Source organism: Falco rusticolus, chromosome 10 (genome assembly GCF_015220075.1).
Source record: "Falco rusticolus isolate bFalRus1 chromosome 10, bFalRus1.pri, whole genome shotgun sequence".
NCBI lineage: Eukaryota > Metazoa > Chordata > Aves > Falconiformes > Falconidae > Falco > Falco rusticolus.
This window is the reverse complement of record NC_051196.1, coordinates 18,333,163-18,353,457: the sequence shown is the minus strand read 5'-3', so window position 1 is coordinate 18,353,457 and position 20,295 is coordinate 18,333,163. Positions and strand designations below refer to the sequence as shown.

Here is a 20,295-nt window from a genome sequence, read left to right as displayed (position 1 = left end):
TTTTTTTTTATTCAAAACTGCCAACAGTAAGCTTGGACACTAATTACCCCATAAGTGGGTCTTGCTTTATGTGTATGAGTCTGGCATATGGCAAAGTAGCAGGGGAAAGCCCTCCCGTTGAGTCATGAGGTTCAAAAAGGACCCTCGTTTCCTAAACACCATGTCTGAGAGGAGTCTAGGAGGTCCAGGCCCATCAACCTGTCCAGTAGTTGGAGTTCTTGTCCTCAAAATAGAGGACTCTAATGCCAGATTTATACTCATGGTGAGGTGGGACAGTTGTGTGCCAGTTGGCCCTTAGCAAGGGAAGGCCAGTAGGGCCCAGTGGCACAGCAGGGGGCAGGGTATTTGGTAGAGATGTATGGGAGTCTTTCTGGCTTTACTGAAGCACCACAAGCCTGTGAAGTCCCCACCTCACCCCAGACACCACTCAGGTTGATTGGTGTTAGTTCACATCTCTCACATCTGTTTTGTGAGACAAGCATGTCGTTCAAGTCGAACCCCACTACTCCCTGCTGACTCACGGACTTCTGTATTCAGCACCAACAACGCCAGCGTCCCACACTGGATAACACTTTCCAAACAGTTATCTAACAAGAAATACTAGGTGGGATTTTGGCCTTATAAAACAGTAGCTTAAGCCTTGTTTTTTGTTGTATGCTTGTAGAGTAAAGTGCTCAGATGCTGACAACATGCTTTCTGAGGTAACCACTACTACTCAGATTCAAAAGGCAGTGTCCACAAATAATTATCATTTAACTACTGCTCTAAGGTCTCAAATATAAACACTTTCATTTTGTGCCAATTATTAAGACCTGATTAAAGATTACACTCTAAGACTGAGGAAAAAAATATTGCTAAAGAAACTCCTTTCAATCTCAGGAATAATAATAGGGATCACTTTTCAATCTAAAGGGTTCCAAAAGTCTTTTATACTGATTAACTGAATATCAAATACTAGGCAACATTACAACATGCTTAAAGTCAAGTTTATGCATATATCCAACTATAGATATCCACATTCATAGAAATCTACCACTTTAATTGAAGTCTAACTCTGAAAACTAGCTCTGGCTTGATCAGTAGCTAGTAATATGAGACTACGGCAGTAAAACAACAGAATTTCAGAAACCATTGGGAATAGTTTTGAATACGCTAGAACTTAAGATCATGGTCAAGAAAAATATTCATGCATTTGAAGGTTAATTTTTTAGAAACTTAGAAAAATCAGTATTTTTCCATTTAAATTCTTACAGATTAGATAGAACAATCCCCCCACCCCTAAAGAACTGTAAGATGTAATCAATTTAGTTATAAAGTGTATGAAATAAGAAAGTATCTTTTCCTATCCCCCTTTGGTCTGTTATATCCCAACCTAGCATTAGTAAGCAAAGATTATCTTAAAATATATATTGGGAATAAAATTTACATCTATTCAGATTAAACTTTCTAGATAGCTTCATTTCAATCATAAGGACGAAATGCCTTTGTGTTGGAAAGCAGGGCATTTTTATATCTTTTAATATACCTGTAATTAATATACCTATAAATCTATACCGCACATTTTACTTCTGGAAGGCCAAAAATGAAATTCAAAAGGAAGCATCTACAAATACCTAAAAGAACTAATTTATTAGAAATACTGAGCAACATCAACTTTAACATGAACAAGTTTATCCTTAAGGATAATTATAGTATCATTCTAGAAGTTCTATTGGGTGATTTAGCCAGGAGAGTTTTACCACAAATAAAACAAGCAATATTGCAATTAAACTTATATTTGCATCTAGAAATGAAGATAATTTTTAATCAATTTCCTTAAAAATACCCGATATTGTTAACGAGCAGTAAAGCACTCGTGTTGAAAGGCACTAGGATTGTTAGCTTATGTTACCTAGTTTCCCATACAGATACAGGCACTTGAAAGCTTAACAAGTCGAGCCTGTAAAACACTTCTGTGTTTGTGCAGAAGTCGCTACATTCATTCACATCTTCAACAGGTTGTCCTGCAGTTGTAAGGACGCAAAATTCACAGATTAAGTCTCCGCAGCGTGCTTTACAAGTTGGATCTTTCTTTGGCAGACACACGAGATGTGGATTGTGTATATGTCCTAATCACATCCTAAAAATAATACAAAAGAAATATTCAGAGCAAGGTCCACTAGAAGTAGTTAGGGGAACTTCAGGAAAAAATTGAGTACTTAAAGCAACAATGTTATTCTATGTAGCAAGCACTGAGCCCAGGAAAGGCTTATGGAAATGTTTCATTACCATTACAAAGAACGAGTAATCATTTGGTCTGAAGAATCAGCCTGAACACATCGCATATCACGTACAGTTATCTTTCACAAGCCTTCCAAAAACCAACTGAAACAAAGTTAATTGTACACCATTGGTTAATCAACACTTAAATGTAATTAATGATGATTCATCATGGGTTAGTTCTATACGTGCTGAGTTCCACCATTTAAACTAAATGGGAATCAAGACTATTACTCATTTTTTTGTCTTTACAGAAGAAGCTAATTCACAGCCAGTCAAAATTCAGCTACAGGAATCATTATCATACCTTCTTCCCACTGTCAGCATTGTATTTGTCCAGCAAAGCCTGAACACGGGCACCATAGTCAGGATGAACATCAGTGAAGTTTTTCACCTTAACATGAAGGCAGAACACAAGAGATAATAAGAAGTTTTTCCTCCACTTCAAATGTATTCTTTAACACATTTTCTGTTCTGTGGTCCACAAGCAGTAGATGTTATAAGGAAGAAGAGGAGAATGAACATTCCTTTCCAGAAGTTTAATTCTGGCCAGCCAGAAAGGGAGCTATGAACATCTTCAAACACTATTTGTATTATCTCACACAGAACTCTTTCCCGATATAAAGAAAGGTCTATTAGGAAAGATAAAGATCAATCCCTCTCTGGCCCTCACTGCCTTCTCCTTGTTTAGAGCAAAACATTACACTGGCAGTCGCCTCATTTTTGAAACAAGCAGCTAAACACATGACATCCTTGATGTTCAATGTTCACCCCATTTTTCCCATCACAAACAAAAGTTACTTTAGCATGTTAAATATTGTGTTCTATTATGTAATTAGGCACGTATTTAAATGGTCTGTATTGAAAATTCATGAATAAGAAAAAATCCAGAAGTTGCCTTTTCAGAGAAGAATTCCTGATCTTCCTTTCCATACGCATATTGCCATTTTGACTGCAAGAAAAGCTGGACTAAAGAGCAAAGGCTAAAAACCAAACAGGCCACTTACAGCTCTCTTCTGAATGAAGAGTTGTGCATCTTTAAGATGATCAGCAATGTTTTTACACAGCCTTTGGCGTTCATCCTCCTTCAGCACTTTCGTATAGAAATCTCGCACCTTACAATTAGAAAAAGTTTTATTTTGAAATTCATAAAAGCAAGTCATTCTACCTGTATCAGCCAGTAACACTTATAAGATTCATTATGACTGAAGAATAGCTATCACTTACTAGTCAGGCAACGCTTAAAATACTCAGAACACTTAAACTTAAAGGCAATCAATTCGTGGTTTTGGGGTCATGTGGTTGGTTGGGGTTTTTTTCCTCCCAAAACCTGCTAACAACTCTTTCCATTTCTAGGTGGAAATAACTGGTGTTTGGTGAATTAAAATCAATATCGCTGTTGGGGTACAATTCAGGAATTGATGATCATGACGTTACATTCATACTCTAGTTTGCATATCTGCAGACACTAATCACAAGATGCCAAAGTAACAACGTCTAGATATCTGTGTCCAGAATACAGATGGCAAAGGTCTGAGAGAATTCACTAACTGTCCTGTCAGCAAGAATTCAGTTATTCACGAAATTAAGCTGCATGGAGATCTTCCAGGCTCTCATGGGACCTGAACTTCAGGTTAGCCCAGGTGCTTCAGAGAGAAGCCATATCTGCATGATTCTTACCAATATTCTTTAAACTCATTTTATCTAATAAGCCTTTTCATACATTGTACCTGAGTCACATTATCTTCATTTGCACTATTGAAGCGCTGCACATCTCCCGAAACAGACATACGGCTCTCTTTTACAATGGGCTGATCTTCTGGACCGGTAAAACTATTTGGATAATAGTTTGGAGCACCACCTGAAAAGAAACAAACCCCCCCCCCCAAAACCAAAACAATCAGATGCCAGCTCTCCCAGATTAAGGCCCAAGACAGAAAATGTTCTCTGCCTAGAAGAATCTAAATCAATTCCCCAGCTCGATTCACTTCATTAAAAAGTTGTCAGCATTTTTTTGTCAACGCACAGCTCAACAACAGGAGTTGCGTCTTCCAGCTAGTACTTAACAGCACTTACCACAAAGAGAATTTTGATAGATTTTTGTGGGGAAAATTTGTTTGTTTCAGAAATAAGGAAATCTGGCCACTCTCACAACAACATTGCTCAGACCTTTTAAATATACAAAGTCACGAGAGTTATTCAAAGTTTTAGTCCAAGGCAGCATGAAAATACACTTTCATCTGCATATTTGAAGAACTACTAGTCTTAGCTATGTGGGGGGGTTATTTTCTTGTTTTCCAAATATTTCCCTCACCTACCTCAGCAAGTATTAGAATTCATAGCCCAGAGGAATACAGCATTTTGGCACGACACGTAAGTATATCCTTGTTTCATCTCAGGTGTAAACCAGCCACTATTGGGCAAACATTGACAGAACACAACATGCTGAATAGAAGGGAGGTTAAAGCTCTAGTCTTGGCATTTATGCTCTTGCCTTTCGCAATCTCTTGGAGAGCAGAAAGTTAAGTAGTTTAACAAAGCAGACTAAGTATAGGAAAATCGATCTTTAAATCTTAAGAAAGCATATAAAGATTTCTCAGAGACATTCAGGCCACCTCTATTATTTTTCAAATAGATTTTTGCTTAGAAGTAGAAACAAAGAGGTAGTAATTAACTTCTGTGAAACTATTTCTCTGGCATATTTCTTCATTTTGAATTATTAATATTTCGGAACTTTTTCAATTAACAAGTATGTTTCTAGAAGTCTTTAAAGGAACATAAACTAGGGACACTACTGAATTCGTTTGATTGCTTTCAACAAGATCCCCTCAAACAAGAGATAACAGGATAAAAGTCAGTATCTTGTCAATTAGTATTGTATCAAGAACATAGGAAACAGGAATAAAAGGTCAATTTTTATAGTAAAAAGAATTACTCAGGGAGAGCCCTCCTCTGAGAGGACTAGTACTATCGAACACATTCATAAAGTTACCTGAAAATGGAGCAAACAACAAACTGACAGCTCAGCCTCTGCAAACTAACTCAGTCAAAATCAAAGCTAGCCATCTATACTGACACATAATCTCACGATACCAAAACAGTGGATGAAAATTGCTTTTCTGAAAACAAATTTATCTGCCATGTAATCCACACGGGGAATAGAAGCGCATGCAACTTTATACATGCACAATCATGAATACTAAGATATGTCATGCCCAGTCACAAAATACATCTTGAATTCATTTGGACAGTTAGAAGTTACTTTCAGATTGCTGGCGAGTGCAGAGTTAGAGACAGTATTAGGAACTGCACACAGACAAAAGTAGGGCACTCTATACAAGGAGCATATAATGGATTTTTAACAAAGGCAGGCGAGGCCAGCTGATCTCAGAAAGCATCTAGTAACGTAAGGAAAGGTACCAAGAGGTTGACAAAGATTATGAGAGGTAAGGAACAGTTTTCATATAAAAGGAAAAAGCCAGACTGGGAAGTCTGAAGCTCAGGAAGTTACACAGTGATGTCTGTGTTGGGGCGAAAAAGCCCCAAGAGACACTAAATGGCTGAGGAGAAAAAGTAGCATTTCTTATAGTATAATAAATTAGTAATATCCAGCACCACCCCCAGACCCAAATCTGTTTAGCAAGTATCTTAAATCCCCTGTGAACAGGAAAGAATTCTGTGGTACGTGCATAAGCATCATTATAAAGACATTTTCATTACTACCTTGGTTGTCAGAAACACACATTAGTCCATCCCTCTGGTAATTGGCCACACGAGCTCTGAAGGGGCAGTTCACAGGAATTTGTAGATAGTTAGGTCCCAGACGGTGTCTATGAGTGTCAGGATACGAAAAAAGGCGACCCTAAAACAGTGATCACAAATATTTACTACTTGCTGAAAGAGATCACTTAAGTGGTAGATGCGAATTCAAAGCACTATATATTAAATACTACAAGGAAGAAGACTGTTTCCTTTGCATATATATTCCTTACATACTTCATATTACATACCAAGTGACAAGCCACAAGCTAACTTTGCTGCACTACCAGTGAAGAATGGCAGGCTGCGTTGTATTCATGCAGCTTGGGTATTTCCTACCCATTTCAAAAGGCTAAACCTATTCTGAAGCAGCAGAATGGTTATATGTGTACAGGTGAAAGCAACTATAGTAGTGCTAAATGTTACTTAGGAGTAACATAGTATTTTCAACCTTAAGTTTTAAAATTTGATTGTATTGAAATAAGGTAGCCCCTTATCTATTTACTGAACTGAATCTGAAGCATTCTAGTGACATCTGGACACCAAGATGACAGGGATTCTAACCATTAAGTCTGTGGGAGTGCAGAGAGACAAATGAAAGAACTGCCTGATGGTTCAAGACTTTATCAGTAAAATTGTCAAAATACTTTGTTGTTCCTATGGATATCATTTGAAGCAACAATCTGGTTTTAATCTGAACAAGCTTAACATGCAAAGATCCATGACTTTGCAAACAGTATAGTCTACTGCAGCCAGTCTTGTCTTAGATATTTTGACCTGTAAGAAATCTGATACAAACCACAAGACCATTCTTTAGAAGTAGTATCAGGGATTAGCTGTATCTGTATTTTAAGAGCACTTGAAGTCCACCTCTCACACTCATAAGAGTTTATAGTTCTAAGATCTATTGTAAAAACATGAACAAACATGCACTACTGCTATGACTTTATCCTGTATTCTTGCCAGCCTGGCAGATTTCCCCATTAACTTTGATAGTTGTTGCAGATACCCTGTAAATTCTAGATTTTTCTATTCCTTTAGTTCTTTCCCATTCTCCTTATATTTAAATTTTTGATGAGCACATCAAATTGTAATCATTAAAAAACAACCACAAATTAAAAAAAAAAAAGAACCAATTACTTTTCATTTGTCAGGTTCTACTGCTGCTACATGAACAGGGGATAGGATTTAGAAACAGCAATGCAAACTTAATGCTCTTCAGGTAAAACCTTACGTGCATTGTAGTTTACCTGCAGCATTTTATCAGGGCTAGGTTCAATACCAGGTGGCATGTTGCTAGGATCGAAGGCCAGCTGTTCTACCTCTGCAAAGTAATTCACAGGATTCCTGTTCAAGACAAGCTTTCCCACAGGGATGAGAGGGTAGTCACCATGCGGCCAAATCTACAATACATAACACACATACATTAAAGTCAATGTTATTACAGAATTATGCAGCTTAAATAATTACTAGGCAGCATTTGCCCGATTTAAGTCTTGACTGAGCGAATACATTACTGAAGAAATTTCTTTTTTGCTAACAAACATTTTGGGAGATCTCTTATTTTAAGAAGGCTTTTGCAATTACTACAAGTATTAATGCAACTTATTTCATCTCAGCATAATCTCAGCTACTTTACTACTTAAATGAAATACCCACAGGTGCTTGAAAAACTGCCTAGGAATGCAATATCGTAGGTGGAGATGGTAGCATGATTGTTTTCAGCTACTTCAAAACACAGCTAGCTTAGCTAGCCTTTTCTTTGTCATCTTAGCCTGTACTTTCAAGTCCAAAAGTCTTTAGCCACTTTGGGAGAGCAATATTAGGAAAAAGAGGAAAAGAAGTAGTAACACAAGTTTAGTTTAATATGTTTCAACAAGCCATTCCTTGGAACGGCAACTGGAAGTCTGACAAAATCCAACCAACAATCAGAAGCTACGTTGTCAACACCACTTAAAACTAGCGAGCTCAGGGTGTGACTATATGATCTGAGATGACTCTTTGGAAGTGCAGCGCAGTTGTAATCTGCAGGCCTGGAATCAAGCCCTATCCATATTTCACTGAGGAAAAGTAATGTCAGATATAACATCAATATAATCTCCAAGATTTCCAACTTAACATGATCATATAATAAAGAGTACACTTAAACAGAAGGGAAAAATAAAAAGGACAGACTAACTTTAGCCATAGGGACTAATAAGAAAACAGTGCTACTCCATGGAAACTGTTACACTTCTACAGAAACCTCAGTTTTGGCGTTTGCTACGTTTTGATCTCATGACCTTTCTTAAACCAGCTGAATTCCAATATTCACAGCAGTATCAGAGATACCTTAGTTACATCAAAAGGATTAAATGGAAACTTCTCTGCTTCTTCAAATGTCATAACTTGAATGTAGAAAGACCAAGATGGATAGTCCCCCTTGGCAATGGCATTGTAAAGATCACGTATTCCATAATCAGGATCAGTAGAAGCCAATCTTCCTGCTTCTTCAACAGGAAGATTTTTGATGCCCTGGTCAGTCTAAAAGTGATAAAAACAGTAGCACCAGTTACAACATGCAGAAAGTATTACAGAAATCATTACTAAGAAGGTACTTTAACAAGACTTATAATCCAAGAACGTGACTGTCCATGTTCCAATCTTCAGTAATTTGAGTTCAGAATAACAGTACATTCAACAGCTGCCTTCAAGATAAAAATTATTTCTCTGCTAAAAGTGAAATAAATAGGTAACGCTATACTGCAAAACAGGACATCAAACTTGAAGGTATGATACCTGCAGCACATGAAGTAGATTTCCCCTCTGTCCTTACAGGACAGAGTGCTCCTTCACTGTCCCACCATCCCACCTTCTCTTACAGATCACATGCCAACATAAAGTGATAAAACAGTTGCAGCCCTCAGGGCTGAGATTCTACATGAATCTCAATTTCTTACTCCCATCTAAAATGGGACTAAAATACCACTTTAATAGGCTTTTGAATGAATCCTTGAAGGCTAAAAGCTGATATACAATCCCTTTTAGTTTAAAATAATGGTTTCTGAAGTCTTGCTTCAAAGGTAGATGTCCAGCCTTCAGTAAAGTCTAATGAGGTAAGAAGCTGTATGGCCTTTAAAATTTTGAAGGGAAGTTGTTTTCAAGCAAGATATGCTAGAGACTGCTTTCTCAGAAAAGTGCGAAAGTTCTGTGAGGTTCCACAAGCTTCAGCTGCAGAGCTCTTAGAAACAGAGTTTTTATATTTTGATGTACAGTTGAGGCCACCTTAAAAATACTAGATCAATGCAGCTTATATCCAGAGGATAAACGGAAACAAAAACCAGATCCAGATTGAGAGAATTTTGACCTGAAGAAGCACCTGTTGAATCCAAACTTCTGTATAACCATGAATATGAAACAGGAACATATCACACACCGAACAAAACAATTTCCAAAGGACTAGAGGATTCTTGCATCTGCACTGAATAGCAAGGGAGCCCGATGCAAAGTTCTTGCACAGCTTCACATCCACAACTCCCAGTGGCATGAGGCTGAAGTCCAGTAAGCTGAGCTAGATGTCATAGCTCACCACATGAGTACACCAAGTTCTGCAATAACAAGAGAGTTCCCAACAAAGCGTTCTTCACAGTCTAGTAAATCCATACCAAGAAAAATGTTGACTGTCATATTTGTTAAAGGCATGAAACTGATAAAAAAACCCCATGTACCTTGGTGATTGAGCTTATGCACGAAGTCTTTCCTGAATTCAACTTGAAAAGTCATAGAAAATTTTTCAATGATCTATTTAAATGGATTTTTTTAACCAATGATGTATACTATCTGTAAGTAATTGGAAAAAAATATCAATACCTTTGCATGGAACTTGCAATAAACTGGTCTTCCACTAGCGTTAACCAGTTTAAAAGTGTGCGATCCATATCCATTCATATGGCGATAACCATCAGGGATACCACGATCACTGAACAAGAAAGACACCTAAAGAGAAGGATCAAACTGTATCAATGGACTCACCAGATCAAGGATAAAGTGACCATTCAAGACCAAGTTTATTTATTGCATTAATCTGCATCCCTGGAAGCTATCTTAACGTTATGAATTCCTTGAGGAATTTCTAAGTTTAAGTTTTAAGAGTGTTAATGAAATTAGACTGCTTTGGTTTTGCACAAAGAACAATTGTGGGCATAAAACCTCATGTAGGTTTAATTCACGTGAAATATTCAGTGAAGTACAAGACATTAACCTAATGATAATGTTATGATCTCCCTTGTAAGCACAGAGCAGATAAGCATGGATAATTTAAGTTACAAATGTAAGTAAGAGTTTTTTTCCAGGTGAAAGACAAAATCTGAAAACAGAAGTCCTTAATAACATCAGTCTTCAAGCAGTAACCATATCATCATGCAAACATATTCAAAATGCTGTTTTTCTTTAGGTTTATGATCACAAACAATGCTTGTGGTACTTTTTCCAATTAGTAATTACTGGAAGGCTTCTGTGTGAACTTAGTCTCTTAAAAAAAAAAGACAACTGCATTTTTAATTTTATATTAGCTTTTTTGCATAATTTTTAAATATAAATACATTCCAGAATAGCTAGAATGCACTGTGAATTCTAGTCATTTTGGGGGTTGATCTAATGTGCAACGCGATATACAACTATACATTACTAGAGAACAGTAAAAAAAAAAAGTACGGGGGAAGTAGTTTGTTGTTTATCAGTATCTCTGCTGCTTTAGTGTTAGAAAGCTTCACAACTTGCCCTTTATCCTTACATAAAAAACAATTATGAAAACAGAAGAATATCACTCGTTTCACAGTGTCATTAAAAGAAAAAAGGCTAGATACACATACTAACAGCTTTAAATGTTATGATAGGCCTTTCACCTTTACTGTTCCTAGATTACGTAGACTTTAGATAAAACTGGAAAAAGAGACAGTTAAAACACATATGCTGTCATAACATGATTTTCTTAATCATACAAAATAAAGTCAGAGACACTCACTTGATGCAAAGACTCAGGGCGAAGACTCCAGAAGTCCCACACCATGTCTGGATCCTTCAAATGAGTCTGAGGGTTCCTCTTTTGGGTATGGATGAAGGACGGAAACTAATTTGTCCAGAAGTGGAGGAGGGGGAAAAATTAAGAAGGAAAAAGATTTCTGTAACATTTCCAAACTATATGGAGTATCCTAAGCAACTCCTGGTACAAAACAAGACAAACATTTTTTTCCAATACACTCAACAGTGAAAGGAACAGCACACTGAAAGATGAGTAAGTTGTAAGATCACTGAAAAGAAATCTTCTCATTGTTATACCCCTCCTGCAACCAAATTCATTCACAGACCAGTAAAATTAGGGTAAGTAAAACATTTACAGCTACGATAAACAGGCTGGTCAAAGCTAGAGAATTATTTCATTTTGTGACTGAAAGTGAGACGTGAATCTTTTGTATTTGTATACCTGAACTTTTCACTTATGAGTCTGATATTCCGTATACAGAGAGATTATAAACTATCTGTGCAGAACTCCCTCACTCAAGGAAAGCCCTTCTACTTACAAAGTGCTGTTATACTGAAAGATCAAAACAATCACTTAATGAAAAGAAGTTGCAAGAAGCTTTTAAAGTGAAAAGTCTGTCCCCGGCCCTCTCAAATAGCCTGAGAACAAAAAAAACTGTCTACAAAGCAAAACAGCTAATATGAACACCAGTGAAAATTATTAGATCTGAAGTTAAAAACACAATGATGTCCTTGCTAGCTATTCTGTTGTGACATATGTACCAGCAAACACAACTATGCATGTTCTGTTTGTGGTATGAAACCATGTATGTAAACAAGCATTAGTTCTTGAAATAATTTGTTTTTCTAAAAAGTAACACCTTTTCAAGTCAAAAGTGTTCAGACCATTTAACAAACAACAAATCTTTAACTGTGTCAAAACAACAGGTTTTGCTTCTTAGTGAAGCAAGAACAAGATGTGAATGAACTTTTGGACTCTTTCACAAAGTACACTCATCTTTTGTGCTTACTCACCAACATGGCATCCCGAATGAAGAAGATAGGAGTATTATTTCCCACAAGATCCCAATTACCCTCCTCTGTATAGAATTTCATTGCAAAGCCTCGAGGATCACGAACTGTATCAGCTGACCCAGATTCTCCAGCTTGAAGAAGCACATGAACAGACAGAAGTGTTACTATAGGAAATGCATACAAATTATAAGCATAAAAACATAGAATTTGAGAATATGCCATAAAATCTTCGAAAGACAGGGTTTATTAATTTCTGTGCATCATATCCCAGTGTGAAAGCTCTCATTTAGAAGGTAGCAATCTATATAGCATGCCTAATGAAAAGGAAAATTATAGAAGAGTTGTAACCCTTCTAATTTCCCTCCTGCTTTATCCAGAACAGTCTTTTCAATGGGCAAATTTATACCAGAGCAAAAGTGCCAAAGTGTCTACCACAATATCTGAGCAAAAGCATTCCAGAAGTATTCAGGAACAGCTCATGCTAAATAAAACATCATGATGAAATAACAAGGACAGTATGAGGACAGTCATTCTCTCATTAATTAAAAAAAAAAAAAGGGGGGGGCATACTACAGAATAGCTAGGAAGAAACATGTTCAAACAGAGCAGGGAAAGCAAAGGTAACTATGCAATGACCCACTTCAGCACAAAGTCTGCAGATCAAACTCAGCGGCCCGTCTTTCCCCTGTATCACATTCCATGCCCTTAAGTTTTGGCGACACAAGGAAAAGCCAGTAGGCCAAAACCAGAAGCATCTTGAGCCTTTCTGGACTTCTCTCTCCAATACTATCTCCTGAACTGAATCTTCATTAGGATTTCATTTCTTTTAAATACAGGTAACTTAGTAACACATACATTTTGAAAGATCAGTTTTCTATCAGGCAAGATATTGAACACAATGCATGTTTTAACTAATAGCATTTAAGATTTTGCCAGTTTATGCATTCAGCTCTAAGAAATAAGAGTTTATTTACAGAACATTGTTTATTTTTCTCTGCCTAGTACTTATTTTACAGCATTCATCCCCGTAACATTTCTACAGCATTAAGAGATTAGAGGTTTTTAACTTTCAAGCATTAAAACTGCAGTATGCAAGTGCTGATTATGATCCAGAAACAAAGCAAGCTTTCTGTCAGAAAAAAAAGAAATAGCTCAAAGCTATCCTTCCTCTCACAGTCCAGATAGAAAAGTGTCTACAGAGAGCTCTGACAAAGATGCAGAAGCTGCTTAAGGTCTTAGAATTTAAATGAAGTTCACAAACGAGGAACTGGTTGGCAGAAAGCATTTCAAACTACCTTAAGTCCATTAAGCACTCCACAATGCAAACATGGCTACCAGTGTAACTATGGCACACACGTAGGAAGACACAGAATAACTTTAGAGCCTTACCAACAGTGGAAAATCGTATAGCAATCGGAGTTCTTTTTCCAATATGTTCAAACACTTTTGCCTTACAATACTGGGTAATATCATGAGTGACTTCAAAGTAGCCAAAGGCTCCTGAAGAAAAATAATTTCAAAATATCAGATCTACATACCTTCCTTCCACTCACAGCATATCTGCTATTCTATTGCGGTAGAACATGAAAGTTTTGACTTAAAGGAAACATGGAAATAAAATACACCAGTTTAAAACACAGTTCATATCTACCCACTAAAATACTCGATTCGTTTTCACAAAATGCAACTTAAACTATTTACACAGTGCTCACTCTTCCTTCCTTCACTGAACATTAACAGTTCCCAGCAACAATACAGACTTCCATTTCTACTGTGCAAAATAACAAACAGTAGCTTTTTGAATGCTCTTCTGCCAAGATTTGCATATTTATCTCTGAGCTAGACAAGTATTTCTTTAATTCTGATGTGTTGCAGAATTTTTGGTCCACATGTAAGCTGGATGAAGCAATAAAATTCTTCCCACCCTCACAGAGGAATTTTTCCCATGTACATTCACATTATAAATTCAATCCCATATTTTCTTCTTCTAGAGCAATACATAACTAATCAGAGGTGCCAGTTCTACCTTGCTAAGATCAATAACAAATTTTAAGAGTTGGTTTAGGTGTTTTAAAATTCAAATATCAGATCATCATCTTGCTCTGGCAGACAGATACAGCAGATGACAAAGGCAAGAATCTCTATCAAATAACTTGCAAACAGACATTGAAACAGAGATGGGCAAGTCTTCCCTTCCAGAGGAATGGGGTAATATGGAGGAACAGATAGAAGCAGCACAGATTACGGGAAATACAGTAAAAGTCCAAGGGCTATAGCTATATTTCCTTTTTTTAAAAAAAAAAAAGTTTTTCAGTGCTTCGAATTTTAACATTGAGTTTTTTTAAACCTGGCTTTACTACTGTCATTGATATAAAATTGTTTATTATAATCTATAATACTGGATTATAGATAATATAATGCAGTTTGTCAAATTTTACGTGTTAATTCCAGTGCTTTTTAAAGTCTGATTCTACACAGAGAAAAAGAATGTGTTTTTAAACATACCTGCCCCTTTTGCATGCACAACTCTTTCAGGAATCCTCTCTCTGTCAAAATGAGCCATCTCATCAGTGAAAACAACATCTTGAACAAGAAGAGGTCCACGTGGCCCTACTGTCAGAATATTAAGCTTATCCCCTACAGGGTTGCCAGCACCAGTGGTCAAAACATCTGGTTTCTGAAAGCAAGAAACAATATCACAACAACAGAAATTAAAAACCCTTTCTATCTGAGCCACACAATGTGCACGCCTGTTTGACCATTATGTGTCACATAGCAAAAGGACTTAAGATTGTGGAACCAGTTACAGAAAATATAGATGTCTACACCTCAACACCGTGCTGTATCTGGGGCTACTTAAGAAAGGGAGTTCAAGTCATGTATAATCCAGGAATGTCTTCCATGGTTCAGAAATGAGACTATCTTGCTTCAAGAAAAATATGAAGCATCAACCTTAAAAACAGGTGTTAAAATTCACTTTACCCTCGCCTCAACAAGACAGGATGAGGAGAGAGACAGCTAGAAAAGGAGTTGCTGCTGGAAAGTAATAAGGGAGAAAGGAGAGGAAGAAGGTAATGTCAGTAGAGGGATGGAGGCAAAAGAAAAGACATACAGTCACACAGCATAAAGACTAAATGGAAGAGCTGTGGAAAAACAACATAAGCAAAAGCACCTGAAGAACCATCATTCTCAACTCTTGAGCCATAGAAGGACTAAGATTAACAAAAACCCTAAGAAGCCGTGCCGCCAATAAATGTGCGGTCAAAAGGACAGCAAACCACCTTTTTTCTTTTACTAAGATCATTATTGTCTTTAAAGAAACTGCGCAAGATAGCCCATACTAATCCTTTTCCCCTCCCATACCAAGTTTAAGTTAACCTACTTAGAGCTGCAGCACCTTTGTACAGCAGAAGTGACCCTGTACCTGAAAAAAAACAGTCACTCCAAGACAACTTCAAGAAACACTGGTTGGAACTCTGTAGCACTATAATTGAGCATACTCCCACTTTCTTAAAAAAAAAAAAAATCTCACTTGAAAAAAACTTTTATTTGCATCACATATAGGGTCATATAATCCTCTAAAGGAACCAGTCCTATTTTACTGGCTACTGTAGAAAACAGCAAGAAAAGTACATCAGCTCCTGCAATTGTCAAGTCTCTGGTGTCAGTTTTTTCCTGGAGAACATTTATTGTTAGGAGCCTGGGCAATGCTTGCAAAGGACTTCAAAGAACAGAACAGAAGTTAGTACAAACAAAAAAACCAAACACAAACCCCAAACAAAAGAAAAGTTTGCAACAGGGTGAGCTCAAGTATCATCCACAGATAGTGACCAGCCAACACTTAATCCAGTTACACGTCACACTGAACATACATGGATATGGCCTCTGTATCCATACCATCCTACCCTCTTCTGCCAGTAGCATCCCACACACCTGAACCATGGGAAATACACCAGAATAAACTCTCTCACCCCCTGCTGCCTAGTTCTCCTTCCTTTAAAGTTCTATAAATGAAAAAGGACAGTGAAGAGAAGGGAAAAGTAACTCTTGATGAGAAGGCTTTCACTATTATATCAGTGACTTTATGGGGTTCCAATTTTTATACTGACAATCTAAGCGCTCTTTTAATTACTGTAAACAGACAAAAATCCCATCTCTATCTTATGGAAGAGCATACTGAACTGGACTAACCTCCACGGGTTTTGGGTTTTTTTTTTTTGGTTTGTGTCCTGCCCCCGCCCCCCCCCCCCCCGACCTCAAGCAGCAACCCACAAAGGCAGGGGAAAGAACAATTATTCACATCTACACCCAGAGCTCTGGATGAGGCAGAGCATGCAGGGAGAGTTATACACGCACCTTTGTTTAACTCGGGTACGTGAATAACCACATAAAAGACATTTGACAGGATAACTGCATTTCCAGTGTGTACTTACTAATATGCAACACACACTAGCTGGCTTGAATTCCCAAAATATCTAGGTTCTTCATTCACCACTTCATTAGCATAAAGCTATACACATAAATTCAACTCCTTCAGGGTGCCTGAAATCCTAACCTACTCAGAAATTTGTACAAACATTTAAAAAAGACAATACACATCCAGTTACAAACAGGAACACGATGTTCAGAAACTTGCAGGAAAGTTATTACTTTAGCTTTATTTGAAGTATTTCAAGTCAAAGGAACATCAGCCTAAATCAAAATGTTATCTATAGTCTGGCAAGGGAAACATGCTAAAGTAGAAACTGTTCTCAGTATTCTTTCCACTGCTTATATATTGCATGCTTCCTACCTTCTATTTCGCTCAGTTTAGAATGAGCGAAGAAAACTATTTCCCTGCTCACGTTGAGAAATCGCCTAGTTAGACCACGTGGGAAGTTCTCCCATGCTGAATCAGTTTAAGAATTCAACTTCTTAAAAATACCCTAACATAAAAGCCCCATATAATTTAACATCCGTAAATATGTATGCCTTATTATGTTTTAGCTATCAGCTTAAACTAGAAATTGCTTAAGTCGCCATTACAAATGAACTTTTTTATTTAGAATTTAATTTCATACATTCCAGTAAGCAGCAGGATGCCATCATATTCAAGGAACTTCAGGAAAAAGCTCATTCATCCACTCCATGATTCAGTCTACTAAGTCTGACATATTCTACTTTTAAGATATTCACCCAGCACAAATTAACATAACTATATTATCAGCTCATTATCCTGACATTTTCTGTACTGAAAGCTACAAGCAACCCATCCTGGAACCCATTATAAGCCTCTGCTTTCAAAAACCCTTTCTTAGAACACGGTAGTCGGCAGACTATTAGTCTAAGAACTGTTGTGACGTGTGAGCATTTTAAGTTCAACTTTTTTTGCCAAGAATTCTTTTCTGAGTTTGCTTAGGGAAAACTATTTTTTTTTTAATCCAGCTTCCAGCACTGCAAATATTTTTCTTTTATTTTCATTAGCTTTGCTTATGAAAAGTTTCAAGTTTCTCACAGATGAAACCTAATGTATTAGGTTTTCTAATCATAATTACATTTTTTTGTACGGATGACTGCCATACTCATTTAAGATGGGTAAGCTCACTGTAATGTGATGAAAAATAACAGTCCCTACCAATGCATCCTAAACTTCTGCATTTTCCTCTCCAACCTCCTTGCGTTATTATTCATTACAGACATCTCCATCCTTCCAATGTGTTCTACATACAGATATTTCCACTTCATCCTCACTCTAAGGTAGCCTGTGACACAAAACCCCATGTCCAGCTTCAGGACTGTTCATGAATTCCAACTACTGGAATTCCAAGAACAGCAAACGTGGGGACTGGATTCTGGCAACTCTTTTTTAACATGAGACATAGCTCTTAAAAGCCCTCCAATCCATACAGCCACTTTTTAAAATCACTAATACTTATGTTATCTTGAAGCAGCAACCAAGTTTCATTCAGTACACTGGGAAACAAAAATTATGTTGAATTAGAGACCTGTTCATCCTGGAGTTCCCAATAAATTCTAAGCAGCTCCTCACAGGTTTAAACACACAGTGGTAGGACTGTAATGCATATACCTACACCTATGACCTTCCCCTCTACAATGCCCTTGCAAGAGCCTGGTAAAAGACAGGAGGAGTTAAAAAAAACCCAACAACTATATCCTTAGTCTTAAGGAGACTTTTTAGGTCCTTTTGATTCACCTATACCTTTATGATACCTGCCATGTGATCACCTTAGGGATAGAAAACCCCCTTGCATATTAGTTGTAAACTACACATGCAACAAAGGATAAAAGTTTGCAGAGGTAATACAGCCCTTCTCAAACCAACAGGCTATAATTTTGCCTAAAAACCTCTTCTGCTATAATGCTAAGATTTAAAACTACTAGAAGTAGTAGCTAAACCCACAATTTTTCAAAATATTTAGTTTCAAACCTGTCAAAAAATTTAACAGCTTTGTGGCTGTACAGTCTCTTTTGTGTAGGCAGACTTTCTGAAAGGTTCTTTCCAGCATTTGAATAGAAGAACAAACTTCTTTTTTTTTTAAAGTGGTAGGATATATTCACTTTAGTTTCAGGATAACGTTATGTGGGGCACGCAAAATAAGTTCCATCAGTGTGGAGGGAGAGGAAAAAACCCACAGTAGTTTTAGGAAGAATTCTCATACTACTTTTGACTTGAGTTTGTTTGATGACTGTATTTTCATATGGTTAGGAACTGCATACAATCAAAACCTTGAAAGATAAGAACTTTCAAATCTGCATGTTTAGTTCATTACAGCACTAACCTGCCAAGACAGAAAGAAGGGAAACAAAGCCAGGAGAGTTTTAGTCACAGCTGTTGTAAACACCATACATCAAAGTACATACTTCCAGGCACTACTGATACTTTGCACCTTATACAAGTCACTTTAAAATTCTAATAAGTCCTCCTTACTTTCTGTCTTAAGGTCTCATGACTCTTTATGCAACACAGACTTCTGGTTGCCTCCCAGTCTTCAAATTAACCTTGGCCTGTATTCAAATACTGCTTTGTTACAGAAAAGCTGATATTCATACCAAAAAAATAAGTCACGGTACAAAAATAATTATGACACACGCTAGAATAGGATGGGGTCACAGTTCATCACTGGAAGGTAGTTTTCATACAGTACCTTTTAGAACCAAGTGGAAAAAAGTGAAATTGAGATGACTTAACAACTGCAAGCAGTGGGACCCGAGACATCCACTTGTCTCTTGTAAGAGTGGTGCTTGGTATAACCAACAGAAAAACTATTTAACACCAAATAAGCACTTCCATTAGAAAAGACACAGCAGAAACTGCCACAGTAATTTGATAAAGAAGAAGGGAAATCAACTCTTGCAGCATTGGTACCTGTACCCAAATATTTCGGGGTATATTCTACACCTCCAGAAGACCGAATGCCATGCTGTTGCCTACACCTTCTCATGATTTCAGCCAACCGCTTGCCCAAACCCACTTCAACCTGGCAAACAAGCCTCCACTCTTGCGGAATGCGCTTTATCTTCATATTAATCTCTAGTTACATTTTCACTGGGTTCTACCAACAGGACATCAGAAATGAAAACGTGAACACCCGATCTGAGACCAAAAAAAGAAACATATGTATATGTACACGTATCTCTGCCCAAGGCCGTGCCCGCTCGGGCACAGCCAAGCCCCGCCGCTGCCCACCAGGAGAGCTGAGGCGGAGGCAGCCGCTGCCCGCCCATGCCGCCCCCGGCCCCTCGGCGCTCAGGACTCCCCAGGCACGGACCGAGCCCTGAGCCCCGCTACGGCGCTCCCCCCGGCTGCCCGCCGCCGCCTCAGGCCCGGGGCCCCCCTGAACTCGGCGCCCTCCCGCCCCGGGACCCCCGCAGCCCCCCACCGGTCCGCCGTTCCCCGGGCCGGACCCTTCCCGCCCAGGGAGGGCCGCCGTCCCTCAGGCCGCGCCGGGCTGTACCTGCGAGCCCCGCTGGCTCCGCCACTGCTTCAGCTGCTGCGAGGCGTCGTCCCGGCCGTCAGCCATTTTGCAAGAGACCCCCAAGGCGGGAAGGGCGGCGCGCGCGGCGGTGGGGGAGCAAGCGCGGGGCGGCGCGGCGGGACCGTGCAGCGAGGAGGCAGCACCGCAGAGGTCACCCCGCGGGAAGGCACCGCCGCGCCCTGCAGCACCAGCAGGTAGCGGGAGCTACTGCAGCCGCGGCTCCTACCCCGGCGCTGCGCCCGCCCCCGCTACTTGCTCGGCCAATATT

General features: G+C 38.4%; 1 protein-coding gene across 1 annotated transcript; it reads right to left on the bottom strand.

The window, feature by feature from the left end:
- CAT (catalase) lies at positions 1-20,235 on the bottom strand. The gene is made up of 13 exons (XM_037401867.1): positions 20,007-20,235; positions 14,557-14,728; positions 13,441-13,551; positions 12,052-12,182; positions 11,021-11,125; positions 9,868-9,993; positions 8,350-8,541; positions 7,269-7,421; positions 5,983-6,121; positions 3,990-4,120; positions 3,267-3,374; positions 2,567-2,653; positions 1-2,119 (listed from the first exon to the last, which is right to left on the bottom strand). Exons 1-13 carry the CDS (start codon positions 20,070-20,072, stop codon positions 2,054-2,056), a joined length of 1,587 nt encoding a protein of 528 aa, XP_037257764.1. The 5' UTR covers positions 20,073-20,235; the 3' UTR covers positions 1-2,053.
- Positions 20,236-20,295: the final 60 nt, after the last annotated feature.